The sequence below is a fragment of the Ammospiza nelsoni genome, chromosome 3, assembly GCF_027579445.1.
Source record: "Ammospiza nelsoni isolate bAmmNel1 chromosome 3, bAmmNel1.pri, whole genome shotgun sequence".
Classification (NCBI taxonomy): Eukaryota; Metazoa; Chordata; class Aves; order Passeriformes; family Passerellidae; genus Ammospiza; species Ammospiza nelsoni.
In genome coordinates, this window is record NC_080635.1 from 69,330,891 (window position 1) to 69,346,792 (window position 15,902).

Sequence of the window (15,902 nt, forward strand, 5' to 3'; positions counted from 1 at the left end):
CCATGCTTTGCCTTTCAAACTGATAAAATCCCTGCAAAATTTCACCCATGAGCAGGTTCTGTTCTGCTGAAGTACACAGGCAGAGTAATTGGAGATGAAGATGCGCATGTCATTTGTTTCTATGGCTGGCAAATATTTACAGTTCTTGATGGAATTTATTGCCACAAATCATTTCCACTCACATTTGGTCCTGCCTCAGATGTAAAAAATTAAATTGTTGCATTATTTAATTGGAGGATTTACTTAAGGCATCTGTGTATATATTGACAAGTCTTTTGTTTCTTCTTTGTAAGCAACAGACTGCCTGGCAGGGCAATGGGATACCCGAATTTTTGTTTACAAAAATGGCTAATATGTTTCTGTATTTTAATTGGCTGCTGAAAAGGAAGGAGATTAAAAAGGGGGAGAAACAGCTGCTGAGTTAAAAAATATGGAAATATGAGAAACTTACTAATTCCCTTTCAAATGTAAGCAGAAAGGAAGGAAGGGGTTGGGCTTTTTGAATTAGCGCACTAAAACTAGGATTGGTCTGGAAAGAATTTAATTATTTGTGCATAAATTTAGGCTGGAAAAGCCAAACATTTGGCAAACCTACAATCTTAGACCTGCTGGTTTGTGAGCCCTTTGCACATTTGGACTTAAATTTTATATTATGAGTTCAGATTTTTAGGACAGATTTAAATGACAGTTTAAAAGTATATCACATATATACTACAGGTTATTAAGGGATTATCAAATTACTATCACAGATGGCTACAAGGGGAAAAAAATCTAGGGGAAAAGTGGTCTCCAGAGGGAAGTCTCTGCAGATTATTGTGAGATTGGTCTGAAGGAAACATTAGTCCTTGTCATTAAGTCTGAAGTACCTGGAAGAAAAATCAGACCTTCAAATGCATCCTAGTTTTCCTAACAAAGCTGTGACATTGCTTTTAGATTTTCTTTTCTCTTTGGTTGTCTCACGTGGTGAAAATGTAGACACCATTCTGAATAACAGTTTCTGGATATCCATTACCCTCAGGGGTAGCTGAAGTCAGTGTCTGACCAGTGCTTGTGATAAAGTCTTGCTGAAGCTTGATTTTTCTTACAGTGCTAATTTCAATTGATGTGTCCATAAGTGAAGCTATGTACAGAGGGATACTTTAAGATACTCAGTATGATAGTTTTTTAAGTGCCATTGTAACTTTCCAGGTACAGGAAAGTTTACTGTCATGTCTTTATGTTGTGGAATATGGGTATGTTGATGTTTGGGAAACACAGTCATGGTGTCTGGTTGGATGAATCCTTATCCTAGGAAGAGAACACAGCCATGGTGATGGGCAAAAATGCAGATTGTCTGCACCCATTTTCTGGCTCCTCCTGGGTAGCCTGACTGAATTTCATATCCAGAGCTGTACAATCTGGGCTGTAATAGCTCCTCTGCTCCTCTTGCTGCAAAGCCCTCTGTGAAAGGAGCTGCATCTCAGCTTGTTTGTTCAGCAGCCACAGGGACCTGTCCTCAGTCATTCTAGAGATTTCCATGATATGGGTGGGAAAACCCAAACCATGACGCCCTAGTCTGGTTTGCTCTGAGTAAACAAAATTGCACAGTCAAGAGAGGGGAAAACTCCTCAAATAAGGATCAATTTTATCAGGGATATACCTGATTTTCACAAAGCATCTGTAGAGTTTATCTGGGGAGGCTTATGTGGAAACACTATGAACCAGGCTGAAAATTACCTGGAAAGCTATAAACAAAGGCTATGAATGTACCTGTGGAACAGCTCCTTCAGGAGGATATTTTGTATTCCTGAGCATGCCCAAAATGCATCACTGACATTTGTGAGTTACCCTCGGGGCGGGGGTGCACCCAGCCCCAGAGATGTGTTTGATTTTCACCCCCATCCATTGTCTGTGAATCTTATTGTGAGGCAGCTCTTGAGGCACCCTGTGGGGGTGTCAGGAGGTGTTGGGAGCAGGACTCTCCCGTGTGTTCGTTAGTGAATGGAAATAGGCTGCTGCTTCCCAAGGAGCCAGGCACCAAGTGTGAAGTTTGAGAAGCTTTTCAAAAGCATTGCTGTCAAACAGGAGCCTCGGGTCTGATCCCTGTCACAAAAGTAGCATTTATGTACTGCTCTGAAATTTAAAGAACTATACAAAAGCTTCAAGTCTTTCTGTTCTTTTTCCTTTCCCCCTTCCCCCCCACTCCATCCCCCACTATTTTTTAGTGAAACTGCATTAGTAAGTCACTGGGGTTTTTATTTCATTTCCATGTGTTTATCAATATTTTGCAGACAGTGGGAAGGCAGTTTATGGTCTTGAAGATTTTAAGAACCCGAGTGTAAGCTGCAGTGGCCCTTGGACATTGCACTCAGCTGAAAAAGAATCTCATTCATGTGGTTCATTATAGAGATATTTTTTCTTCCCTGTCAACTCTCTGCAGAAGAAATTCTTGCTGAATAGTCCACAATGGCCACCCTGCAATTCCTGTCCTTAATGAGCTACTTCAGCTACTTCTCACACAAATAGATTTCAGAATAACTGGGCATAGATATGTAGGTATCTGGGTGGTTGGTGGTTTTATTTGGTTTGGGTTGGTTTTTTTGTTTTTTTGTTTTTTTTTTTTTTTTTTTTTTGTTTTTTTTTTTTTTTTTTGGTTGGTTGTTTTTTTGTTTAGTTGGTTGATTTTTTTTCTTTTTTTTTTTTCCTCTGAAAACGGTTGTCAGTCTTCATTTTCATTTCAGCTTTCAAGCCTGTTGAAACAGCAGCATTCCTGTCATTGCAAACGTTATTCAGCCGTGTGAACTGTGACTCATTCTGAAAGATTACACGAATTTCCCTCCCTGGTGTGCACCTATCCTCCTGCTGTTGGCTGTTTGCAGGCTGCCTGCAGCAAGCAGAGGTCAGGGGGACATGCAGCTGCAGAGCTGGCTTGCTAGCTTGCTTCCAGGCTCATGCTGTGCAGAGTATAGGAGTCCAAGTTTGCTGCAGGCAGGAAGTTTCAGGGTGAGAAATGCTACTTTTGTCTGCTTTTGGGGTAGAAAAAAAAATCTCCATATCCTTTTCAGCATGTCTTTAAAGTAAAAAAAAAGCAAAAACCAAACCCCCCCAAAAAACCCCAAACAACCCAAAATCCATAACAAATCTGAAAAATAACCCCTAAAGGAATAACAAACCTCATGCAGACCCCTTGGCTCACACTCACTGTAGACTATGTTTACTTAGGCTGCAAAAATATCAATTCATGATACCAGCTCAAGGCAAACGCCATCTGGTCTGGTGGTCCTCTTTAATAATCTTTTCTAATTTTACCTTCTCTTTCCTGCATTCCTCTCTGGCATCAGAGGATCCCTGCTGTCACTGTGCTGGCTCTTGTCCTGATGCCACAGACCAGTCCTGTCTGGGAGCTCACCTGTCTGCCTGCATCCTCCCTGGCTAATTGCTCTCTCCTGCCCCTTTTTCCAGGGCTCCATCTGAAATACAGTCCTGTGGGAATCCCGAGTGGGGCTTCTGATTGTATTTTATTGAATGCTAGCATGAGCCTTTGAGGGAGAAACCCCATCCTGTCCATTATGGAAGCTCAGTTAATTGAGGATGATTAAAGGGAAGCTTGATAGTACCTGCCCGAGCGTAGAAGTGAGTTATGATGCCTGGAGATGAAAGGCCACGAGGAATCAATCTTGATTTAACACTGTGCTTGTATTTTTATCTACTTGAGGGCAAGAGATGACAAGTCTAAACTTCCCAGCATGGCAGTGGGCAGAATTTGGAGAAGGAGGTGCAGATGGGAGCACAGAGCCCTGTTGCTCTGCAAGCACGTGTCTGAAAGGCCTTCTCTGTCCCACTCTACGTGGGAAGTGTTACTGGAAAAGCTGGCAGGATCCCCAAGGTTCAGAGCTGAGGGAGTGCAGAAAGCACCCACCAAAGCTACTTCCTTGGGGCTCTGTAAATGAGGAGTGGTAGGGCCACAGGCTGCCACACTTTCATTTTTCCAAGGGAACAAAGAATTCTGGCATATCTGTCAGGCAAGCATGGGAGAGGAAGAGGGCTTTTCTCAAAGTCCTCAAGGAGCTTGTTTTCTCAATAAAATCTAGATCTTAAAAAAGAAAACAGGTTGCTTTCAGGGGTTTCCTTTGGTGATTAGTGTTTGCAATCCAAGTTCTTCTTTTGGTTGACATTCATACCTGATAGATATGAAATTAAAATAATATCACTATTTTGAGATGTTTTGATGTCGGATTTGGTTATTTAGATCTTGGTTTTCTTCATGCATTTCTCCCAGCTTACGTGGGTGTCCTAGAATAATTGGGTTAACACATGTATCCTGGATGAGGAGCACTTTCTGAGTTACCTGCATCTGCTTTCAAACCTGATAATTTTGAATCATGGTTAGATGCTTTTTCACTGTAGTTGAAACCCTGCTTTGTTCTGAAATGTTTTTCATGTGTAGACAAGCCCGCAGGAAGTGATTTTAGTTTGAAATTAAATCTCCTTAGCTTATTAACCCATGTAATTTATGCTTGCATTGCCTTTAAGGTGTTTTTTGTTTTGCTTTGTTTAACAGACTGTAAGGTGGCACATTGAACTACAACCATGGGCAAGTCCAACCCCTTCCCTCAACTATGAGGCCTCAAGGTTCCTAAAGTACATTAGCACTTCTCAGGTAGGTTTTTTGTTTCAGTCTCCATTTAGAAAACACTTTGCCTGGTGCAGATTTTTCCCTCCTATCTAAGGAATTAACCTCACACCAAACCTTTCTGAAACTGATTTATTTCTAAAGTTGCTTAACTTAGCACTGATGGTCAACATGAATATAAAGGTCAAAACACAGGTTTGAAAGAATGCATTATTTCCATGTTATTTATTTCCAACTGGGTTTGTGCCCTGACAGGAGTATGGTATGACTGAAATTCTAGATGTGGTGTTTCTCTCTCCCTCTCTCCCTCTCAGATGGAAAAATACAGAGCACTCTGTATCAAGGGAGTATATTCAACCTCTCCACCTCTCAATAACAGTATGATAAGCAGGCTCATTTTACTCCAAAAGGAGGCACTTGAGGTTCCCAGTAAAATGAGAACAAGGCATCAGACCCTAAGTTGAACCAGTTGTTTCAATGATGCCAATAGAATATTGATATTTTCAAGACAAAAACAACAGCCATGGAAATTGGTGGGTGTATGTGCTTTTTAAAATATGGCATTTCCAAATCCATATTGTGCTGATGGATACTTCAAGCCTTCAGCATACATGGAAATTCATGGGCCATGATGTTTTAACAGAGCCATCGCTTATGCACAACAGCATCTGTGTGTGAATTTCCTGTAAGAAAAAAATGGAAAAGGTGCTGGATGCTCACAATTCCAACAGGGCAGATGCTCTTGGTACCCGGTCTATCAGCAATTGACCCTTGAATAGAGAGCTGACAGCATCATTACTTACTCTGAAGAACAGCAAAAAGCCCCAGGTGCCAACATCACTGAAATGTCATTCATGTATGAAATTCTTTGCTAATGCAGCGCTTTTGAGGCTGAGATAATTTGAAAAACCTCTAAAAAAGAAGATAGCAGGGTGTTCATGCATCCTCCAGCTTGTGGAGAGTTGGCTAGATTCTCAATAAAATTACATCTCTGTTGCCACTCATGCCAGCACTGAGAGGGCGCAAGGTAAGATCATGCATGTGGGACAGCAAGAGATGTGTGTAGAACTGCTTGTTTTGTTGTTCAGAAGTTTACACTGTGGTAGACATATTAAGTTTGAAAACATCCTTCATCTCAGCAACTTAATAAACAGTGGCAGATGTTGCTAAACTCTGCTAGTTGGGTCAAAGCCTACAAGGACATCAATTAACAGAGGATTTATTGCTTTTGACACACTCAGCGAGAAGCTTCATTCCCTGAGTAACTGACACTGGTTGGGGGAATAAGCATAAGTGAAAACAAAAAATGGGAGGAATCCCTGTTCCTGACCTGGCAGATGTTACAAGATGAGTAACTGATGGGATAACACCATGACTGGTATGAGCACTTCTGAAAATGGCATCCTGCTTATGTAGATAGGCATGGGATGTCGCTTTCCTTGTTTGCTGAGCAAGTGTCTACTAATTACTGTGCCAAAGTTCAGCGCCGTGCCATTAGTGTAGAATGGCTCAAACTGCTGGAGCAGGAAGTTGCTATGTCAGCAGGGTCAAGGTGTGGCCAGAAAAAGCATTTTCAGTGCTGGTATTTTATGATCAGGAGAAGCCTTTTTCTTGTGCTGCTATTTGTACAATAGCAGTGAGCAGAAGCCCAGAAGAGGATGCGAGCTCAGTGCATCAATAAATCATGCAACAGACTGATGATGGTGCTAAAGGCAGGTTCAGGGTTTGATTTCTGTTTGGTTTTTAAAAAAAATTTTTGTTGGTGTTGTTTTTGTTTGGTTTTGGTTGTTTTATTTTTAATAGCAAGAGGTATTCAGTAGCAAGAGCTGTTAAAATTGCCTCAAACTCTAACTGTTGTAATTGCTCATAATGCCATGAGTCAATTAAGTGGCAGCGTTGCAGAATCTTAGTTTTCTGCAGAGAGTACATTATTCTTCTGTGTCTTAAATTAGTGCTTATTATTGCAGTGCCATTTATTCCTTGATTGTTATGTGACTGAAGGGAAATGGGTAGTGGGGTGCAGAGCAAATCATTGCTTAAAACTTTGTGAATCCTGGGAACAGCATGAAGAGATGCTGTATTTGCTTTTGTGAATTTTCCATGGGAATTATGAGCCAAGGAGGAGCAGGGAGGTGATGATGCAGTGTGCAGCTCTTAGAATGTAAAGCTCCAGGTAATGATCTTTCAGAGCATACACTTCTTAAAGAATGAGAATTTTATTTACTTATTATAAAGTATGTGGTGAAGAGTGCCACATTAAAGGCTGGGTTCCAGATTTTGCTCTCACCTCTGTGTAAAATTGTTTCATTTCTGTGGTTCCAGGTGGGAGCAGAGCAGTGCTTTTTAGTTTGGCTAGGAATGAGAACTGAGCCCCTGCAGTCTGCTGTAGAAGAAGGAAAGGAGCAAGATGAGAACACTCTGTTTAGGACTGATATTTAACCTGGTTTTGTCCTTTCCACCATTTTAGTTGCTGCCTTTTTAACAGTGCCAGCTCCCATTCCTGCAGCCAGGGCTGGTACTGGGCCCAAAGAACAACTTTTCATCACGAGGGCCCAGCTGAGTTCCTGCAGCTCTTCTCATCTTTGCTTTCTTCTCTGCACGGTAGCAACCTCTGCCCGGCAACCCCTGACTGATGGCCGGGCTGGGTGGGTTGAGAAGCCCTTCAAGAACAAGCTGTGCATGCTGATGCTGGAGCAGAGCAGTGCAGCCTTTCCTGGGCAAAATTAGCCACAGCTTTGGGCAGAATTAGCCACAGCTTTGGTGCTTCCTTCTGCTTCTCCTTGCCTCCTTGCCTGTGCTACAGTGAGAGCCGTACGAATTTTACCAGTTCTCCATCCCCTGCTGTGCTCTGGCCCTGCAAAGGGTGCAGCACTCCCCAGCTCTGTGCCTGCCTCTTCCAGAGTGGGTTTGGAGGAAGAGGGTGGAGTGCAAGTGGTGGCCTGGGGGTGAAATTATGGAAATTCTGAAATTCTGGATGGATGGGCAGAGCTGGTGCTGCAGGCAGGGGCTCCTCTGTGGGGTGTCACTCACAGGGCCATGGCTTTGCTGGCTCAGTCACCATGGGTTTGGCTGTTCCAGGCTGCTGCTCAGCTGCTGGCATAGCTGACTTCACCCCTCAGTGATTTTTGACACTCGGATGAACCAGTGCATTTTCAGTCATTGCTTTCTTGGTCTGTACAAGGGCTTTGACTTATGGTGTCCCTCCCTGCAGGGTCTCTATCTCTTCTTTAGCATGGCTTTTATCCTGGCTTTAGACTCCAGATGTCCAAGCCAGCTCAGCATGGACACACATGCTATGATTCCTCTGTTTAGTTATGCACTTGCTTAAATCCCTTTGTTGTTGGAGAGGTCATGTGTTGGGGTAAAGATTAAATCCCTTCTGGAGCTGAGATCCAGGACACTCTGGGTAAGGTACTCATTGCAGAGATGCTGCAACTTTGTAATTACAGTCTTGATTTTAACATTATTCAGGATGCAGAATCCACTCCAAGGTTTGAAAAGAAAAAAAATTAAACATTTGAATGCTGATACATCTTTTCCTCATGGAAAAAAATGAATTTGAGTATAGTACTAATGCTTAATTATTTGCTTTTCAAACTGCATTGCTCTCTGGGGAATTATGTAAGCCTTAAATTTCACCAAGCGGAACAGACAAACAAGGAAAAAAATAATCAAATCTTTGTAGCCGTGTATCAGATTGACAATAAGACTTAAATTAAACCAATGAACATTTTTCTTCTTTCCACTACTCCCCCAGAAGGCAAATTAAAAACAAGTTAAAAGTCTTGTCTTAAAAAGAAATATCCTTTGATTTCAACAGATTTCGTGTGAGCACATGAACCTGAACAGCTTGAAAGGGTACTCTGAAACCACAAAAAAGCCCTGGTCAGTCTGTCTTGATGAGAGGTTTAGCCTCATCCATCGAATCAGAAGCAAGAAATGCCGTCTCTATTCACTTGGGTAAGTGCTCTCTTTAAAAGAAAGGAAATTGTTTCATGGCAAGTAGCTTCAAAAAGCCCTATAAATACAACACAGGCTGCAGCAAGGTTGTCTTCTAAAATACAAACTTTGTTCAGGTGTGTTTGTCATGTGTTGATGTGCTTCTGTAAACTTCATTTTAAGGGAAAAATCCTTTCTCCATGTGGGTCTTCATTTTCCTTTGCCTTTCTAATATCAGTATGAAAACAAATTGCTTGCTGGTGAGTTGTGAGTGGTAGTTCATGTGGAGGAAGATGGAAATCAAAGAGGTAAGCTGAGAAGCCTACAGCATCTGCCTTGAGCAGACATGACTTGCAAAACTGCCAGGGATTTCAACAGCATTGCTTGCAAAACTTCATTAACCAGCTCTGGGACAAATCAGTACGTTTCCATGTGAGAGAGTGTTTGCTCAACACCTCAGGGATGACACCTGCCAAAGTGATAGTGACAAAGGCAGCTGTGGCTTTACTTTGAAATGGTTGCAGTGTTTATGATATTTACAGCACTTGAGAGTGAAGTTTTCACTCTTCTCAGGAGAACTGCTTTTACAGGTAGCAAATCCACACATGCCTGTTTCCCTGCTAGTAAAACATTCTGTTGTCCCAGAGGATGAGGGAGGTCAGTCCTCACAGTGCATCAGGCCATCAGCACTCAAATGCATTAGGAGAACAGTCACTGGGATCTGGGGCTCATTTCACACAGATCACCATGTAGAGCAGCCTGATAAAACTGTCCTTGTTGTCCTGAGAGGCAGCTTTAGGTTAGAGGTGTATTGAAAGGCTTCATCTCCCTTGAACCAGTGGAGTTCATTCCTGTGATTTTGCTGCTGTGGATTTGCAAAGGGTGGATAGCAAGGAACCGTGCTGGGGTGGCATTTCTCATGGCAGGTAACACCTGCAGTGAGCATGGAGGAGAGGCAGGGTGCCCTCTAGTCAAAGGGAGTGGTTTTGGTTAGTTTGGGTGGGTTCATACTTTGATTGAGTTTATTTGAGCTGTAAAGACCCAGATCCTCTGAGAGGGAGGTGCTCTCAGGTTTTGTTCAGCAGCACTGTGTGGCAGAATAAGAACATGCCCCTTAAAGACAAATCACATATACAGAGAGAAGATTTCTCTTGACTACTGTTGCTTCTTATTTTCTGAGTGTTCTTTGCAATATATTTCAAATTATACTTACCTGGCATTAATGCAAGATAGAAGTTTACATGATTTTTTCCTTCTCAGCTTTTCATGTTCCTATGAAACTTAGGGGAGATGCTGTGCATGCTCAGTTCCAGACTTCACTTTCTGACTGTAGTACTGAGTTATTGCCTCAGGGCCCTTCTAGTAGTCAGTAGGCAGAGGCAAGCACATTCAGGTGGAAAATCAGCAAAGCTAAATAGCATTCTGGAGGTAGGTACAGCTTTCCTTTGGTTATAGTGGAGGTCTGGGATAAGGTGGCTGCTGGTTTTAGGTATCTTGGCAAAGTACTCAAAGTTCAGTGGAATTAACCTAGATCTTGCCCTTCAAGCTGCATGATCATTAGTATTAGATCTGAGCTCCTGTGTTGATGTCAGTTTTCCTTGTTGTTAAAGATCAAATGTGTACTGAGAATGGTATTTTTGTTAAATTGTCCTGTAGGTACAACGCAGAGTTGATTTAATCTGTGCTAGGAAGTGTAGGGTTTAGCAAAGATCAAAACTGATGTTGGCTCTCCCATAAATCATCAGATACACGCATGCAGTAAGTAACCAGCCAGGAGGCATCACATGAAACACCTGAAAAATTACAGAGAAATACTTGAGGTTACGGAGAAGCAGTCAAAAATCCATCAGTTTACTTCTGCAAACTTTGGAGCTTGTTACTACATAATTTTTCCCCTCAGACTCACTTCCTTTAATTTATGACAGACAGAAAAGTAATTTTGTTCTAAGGCAAAAATCCACTTTAAACATTTTTGTTATCTCTTATGTTTCATAAGGAGCAAATGGAGAGCAGCCGCTTCTAATGAAGAGCATTCACTGCGGAGAAAATGGATGGGGGGCAAATGTGAAAGTTCAGTGGGAGTGTTACCAGGAATCCTGAATTAAATCCATATATCATTAATATTGGAATAAAACATGCTGGTTAAGCTTTGCCTCCTTGAATGCCATAGAAGAGGTTCCTTGTGAATGGGAGCGAGCAGTGTCTGGAACATCTGGGGATCTTTTTAGATTAGTATTAGTTGCTTCCACTACTGGGAGGTAGCAATGTTTTTGCTTGGGGGACAGGATTTCCCAGTGTGATACATAATTGCAATATGCATTAGTGAGCTCTAGTTATTAGTGCTAAATCTGCTTAGATTAAACTAAATCAGTTACAAACACCACAGGCAGGCACTCAAGCTGGGATAACATAAATGAATGGGATTTCAGAAACTTACCAGCAGAGGTTTAAAGAGTCTTCCTGTAATACGGCATAAATGCCCTTTCAGGTGCATCCTAAAGTGTATGTAGGAGCTTTAGGATTCAGGCAGGGGGTCCATCGTTTTTTCTTGAGCTGCTGAGCTCAGTTATCTTGAAAGAGGAGGGGAGGAGGGGGAGCAGAGAAAGGGAAAGCTGGACCTTAACTTGCGTGTGTTTACAGCTGTGTCCTGCGGTCGCTGTGGGAGCTGGAGTACCTGCAGTTTTCAGGCTGGATCAGCTACAGGTGTAGTGCAGAGCGGACAAAGCAGCTTTTGTGCCTCTCGGCGCTCGCTGTGCCCCGGGTGATGCAGGGGCCGGTGCGATGCTTCTGCAGCCCAGTGCCCATTGTGAGTGCAAGGCTCTGTGCCCGTGCCCCTGTGCGAGCCCTGGGAGCAGGGAGCAGCCAAGGGACAGCGCTGCCCGCTGTGTCCGGGTCAGCGTGGCTGCCCTGCCGGCGGGGAGCGGAGCTTTCCCTGCGCAGCCGGGAGAGCCGGGCCCGGTGCTGCTGCTGCTTTTTTTTTTGTCTTTCTCATGCTGCATTATCTCTTTGCGTGATCCTGTGTGAACCAGTTCCTTTGGAGAAGACCTGATTTTCTCTCCTATATATTTGTTGCTGGCTGGATCTCTCTTCAGGCATAAATTTGAGCTGTTAACTGGAGTGTCAGAAGACACATCATGCCCGTCTTTACCTCATCTGTATTTTTTTCCCCTGTTTTTTCCACCACAGTGAAGCTCCCTTTGCAGTCCTCATCAGCAGCAATCTGTTGGGAGGCAGCCTGAGGTTTGTCTGCACCAAAAGCATCTGGCCCTCTGGCTTGTGCCAGCTGGTACGGCTGGAAGTGTGTCATGGACACACGTGGCCATCAGTCGCTGGTGGGCTCATCACTAGTGCTGTGACTGTCCCCAACAATTCCCATGCTGTCCATTTTTAGCCAGTGTCTCATTCCTGATGGATTACACTGCTCGTTGTCCCTCGCTGTCCCTTCTGTAGAAAGCCACATGCAAACAAACATGTCGATTCACTTGGTTAACTTCTGAACTTTTTTTCTAATGCGTGTTGAATGTATTAAAAGAAAACTCCTCTCTTTTCCTCCCACACAGCTGTATGGGTTGGAATCCTGTGAATTAGGGTTGTTCTTAAAAGCATGCTGGGCTATTTTTGCACACCCTGTCTCTTCCTGTTTTCCCAAAGGGAAGATGGTTGAGAAGACAGAGTCCTAGGGTATTGTTAAAGTGTGCTTGGCCAGTGTTACAGCAAGTGTCATGCTGTCCAAAGCAAATGCTCTTTCACACATTGTTTCATGAGTTGAATTCATTTTATCTTACTTGTATGTCATCTGTGTAGATCATTTAGCGCTGGACTAATGTTGTACCATAGTGTGTTGCGTGATTTGGAATGTGCCACGTTTCACATATTGATGCAAATAGCCAAAATTATTTCAGGCCCACATCTTTGCTTAGGATAACTGTGGTGTAGTGTAGCAGGTGCTCTGCTAGTGCATCTAAGAGTTCTGCCCTGTCACGGTCTGTGCACAACAGATAAATGCTCTGCTGTTAGTACAGAGTGAATGATCTCAGTTGTACAATTTGCAGTACAACTGATTTGAAAAAATCCTAATTCTCTTCTCAGTGCTACACGTGTGTATATCAAACAGCTTAATTTTGTTTAAGTTCAATGTTTAGTGCATGATTTGAATCACATTTGGAATAAGCTTGGGGGAGTAGGAATGAAGAGAACATCCTGTTTTACAGAGTAGGAAAGGCCTGTGGTTCAGATGTGTGACAGCAATGGTAAATACCAGATTTTTTTCATTTTAGTGCACCCTGTGTGAGCCACTGGGCTGTAGGAGGTGGGAATATGGCACAGCCTTTTAAAACACGTCTTCTCACAGAGGCAGGGACTGAGAAAATACTGCTGTTCAAGGGGGCTATTAATTTTTCTTCTTCTTTGGGGTCTTCACCAAATTAGCAGCAATCTTTCTCTCAGGTTTATGTCACAACTCTGCTACTGTTGTAAAGTGCTTATTTTTAAATATGCTATTTTAAATCGGTGTCTTCCTGTCCACAGAGAAAGAGAGGCATTTGATTCTTGTGTCTTGTCTGTACTGGTGGTCACTGTGGGTCACATTTGTAACAGGTGACAGATGTGGTGTGAAATATGCCAGATTTTTACAAAGTAAATGTATTTTCTCTTCTGCTTATGGCTTGGTTATTGGAAGTTTGTACAGCAGAGACTAAGGAAAGTATTGTAAACTTTTCAAGAAAAAAGCAAATTGAAAATAGAGAAATATATATAAGCACAAAATATTAATATGAATAATGACAGCACAAAGATTCCAATGTTTAATTTACTTCTGTGCAAATTTTTCCAACTTCTGAATTAAGGAAAAGCTCTTTGGGAAAGTTATCAGCCTGGCTAAAAGTGGTTTAGTTCTTGCCTAGAAAGTTCTAATAGTGCATTGAGCCTGAATTTTCTTCAAGTTAATTCATCCTCAGAACATCCTACTCACTAATAGTTCTTTTTGCTGCACTAGTAGTTACTTTTTTTTAATATATTTTTTTTAACATAGTTTAGGCAACGATGACAACCAGTTTGAGCTGAGCATGGCCAACAGTGGGTGTGAGGTGCATCGCTTTGACCCCAGCATCAAGTCCGCTCACATCCAGCAGGGCCGGCACCTCTGGCACCATCGGCTCTCCATCGACTGGAGGGATCCCAACCCAGCCATCGCAGCTCACAAACTTCACAGCAACACTAAGAAGCTGGGCACAGTGCTGAATGAATTTGGACATCAGAAGGTAAGGAAGGGCCTGTCTGTCAGGTTTCTGACTGCAGGGTTAGGTGTTGGGAAAGCTCCAGATCTCCCTTCTTGCTGCCTGAGGAGACCAAGCTCTTTCCAAGCTCTTCTCCTGATAGTGGATCTTTCTTCAGCAGTACTTGTAACGCATTTCTTTTAGGGGTGCCTTTTCTCTCTTGCTTTCTCTGTGTGCTGATAACAGCCACAATGATTTTAAATCCCTAGCTGTATAGCAAACACTTTCTTTCTCCTTCTCACTTCCTTTTCCCTTGAAGTATCTGGTGACATTGGATGCTAGCACATTTCGTCCTATGGAAGTTCTGGTCTTTGCCTGAGTAAAACTACTCACAAAGACAAGTTTATAAAGGGAATACAATATTTGCAACAGTAATTAAAAGAGAGGAGGCAATGGATGGTTTGTTGACATTTTCAAGGTCACTGTTCCTTATTACAGTCCTCAAAAACAAAAACATCCTGTTTTGAAATTGGCAGCAATCTGTGGGGTGTTTTTTTAACATTTCCCCGTTTGTTTTTAAGGAACTATAAAGAATCAAGAATCTTCAAATCTCAAATAAATGTTGCCATAATACATTTCAGGAAGTTCTTAGGTTGCTTTTAAGAGAGTTTTTCCGTCAGAGGAAATACAAGCATGAATTCGAATGCTAATATACTTCATTGCCTGCAGCTAGTTCTGCTTGTCATTGTTTTTCAAGAAATAGGCAGCCTGGGCTAAGGAGGTGCTCTTCTGTAAGACTTACAAAGCAAGCAGGGCAACGTTTGTTTGGCTTGTTATTTAAAAATGCAAGATGTCTTTTTTGGTTCACTTTTTACCTTTTTGAAATGTTTTCTTTTGGTTCAGCTCCACTGATTGGAACATTTTGAAGATAAGAGCAGAGAAAAGGAGCCTTTTTCTTCTTCTTCCTAGTCATACTGTAACTGTGCTGGGCTGTGCATGAGTGAAACATCTGGGGAGGCAGAGATGGCTTTTCTTTGATGAGTGCCTTGCATTGTTTTGATTTTAGAAGAATTAGTCACACAGCAAAAAACTAATGGCCTGATCCAGAAAAAGTGTACAAGTGACATACCAGACCTGCTGAGGCCAGTGTCAGATTATCATGATAGAATAGAGTGCTTGTAACACCTTCTGTGACGGAGAAGGATGTAGGCGTGAATTCTGAGTGTGTAACTTTCTGAAAACTGTGGGGTGGATGGCAGCCAAGGAACACAATGCACACATAACACATGCAACCAGGCTTTCCTCTAGCTGTGCACTTTAACGTGGGCTTTGGTTAAGTGTTTAGGTGCATTATGAAGAGTGTATAAAGCCTCTTGCTCTGGTAGCATTTGAGGAGCTCCCCTGTGCAAAGCTATGGCTTAGTGAAGTTAGGAGCTGACTTTCTCCCAGTGGGGATAAAGGTGTTACACACTCTGAGACTTTCTGGTGCTTTATACTTGTGAAATACCTGAGCAGGCTGAATGTCCTCACGTTTTTCTGTTTGGGTTTTCTTTAACTTAGAAGGAGGGCAGCCTGAGAAGTTGTATATCGTGTAGAGACACCATTCTTCTGGTGAATGTGAGTGGAATGTTCCCTTGACTGCATAAATAAGTTAATTCAAAACAGTTTCACAGAATATTTTCCAAAGCGTTGTTTTTCAATTAGAAAATTCAAACATGCACTTCATCCTATTTTTAATTTAAAAAACCCTTCTGCCTACCCTCAACATTGTTCCATTCCCACTTCAAGGCAGGAATTCCAGGCAGCTGCATTTGAAGTTAATGCCTCATTTTATCCATGCTTTATTCTTTGAGATTTGGGACTTGATCCAAGACCCTGCAAGTGACTGAAACTACTTCCACTGATGTTAGAAAATCAGGGTGATGAAGACTGCACAGACAAGATCTCCTGAAGTTCTTCCTGTTGTAGTCTTGAAAAGAAAACTGGCATTTTGGGGGTTTTGTGTGCAAGAGAATCAAAGAATTTGGATGGGCACATTTGCATCCCGACTCAGATGAGAGCACACCTGCTATTCTGCAGGCAATACTGGGACCTCATCCACCACCAGGGAAACCCATCCTGATATTTTGGCAAGAAAT

General features: G+C 42.4%; 1 protein-coding gene across 2 annotated transcripts in view; it reads left to right on the plus strand.

The window, feature by feature from the left end:
- The window catches only part of METTL24 (methyltransferase like 24), a 44,614-nt gene that overhangs the window by 15,589 nt on the left and 13,123 nt on the right, over window positions 1-15,902 (plus strand). For both annotated transcript variants that reach the window (XM_059468328.1, XM_059468330.1), the window contains exons 2-4: window positions 4,541-4,639; window positions 8,433-8,572; window positions 13,581-13,809. In XM_059468328.1, coding sequence (XP_059324311.1) covers window positions 4,541-4,639; window positions 8,433-8,572; window positions 13,581-13,809 — 468 coding nt within the window. The remainder of the gene's footprint in view (window positions 1-4,540; window positions 4,640-8,432; window positions 8,573-13,580; window positions 13,810-15,902) is intronic.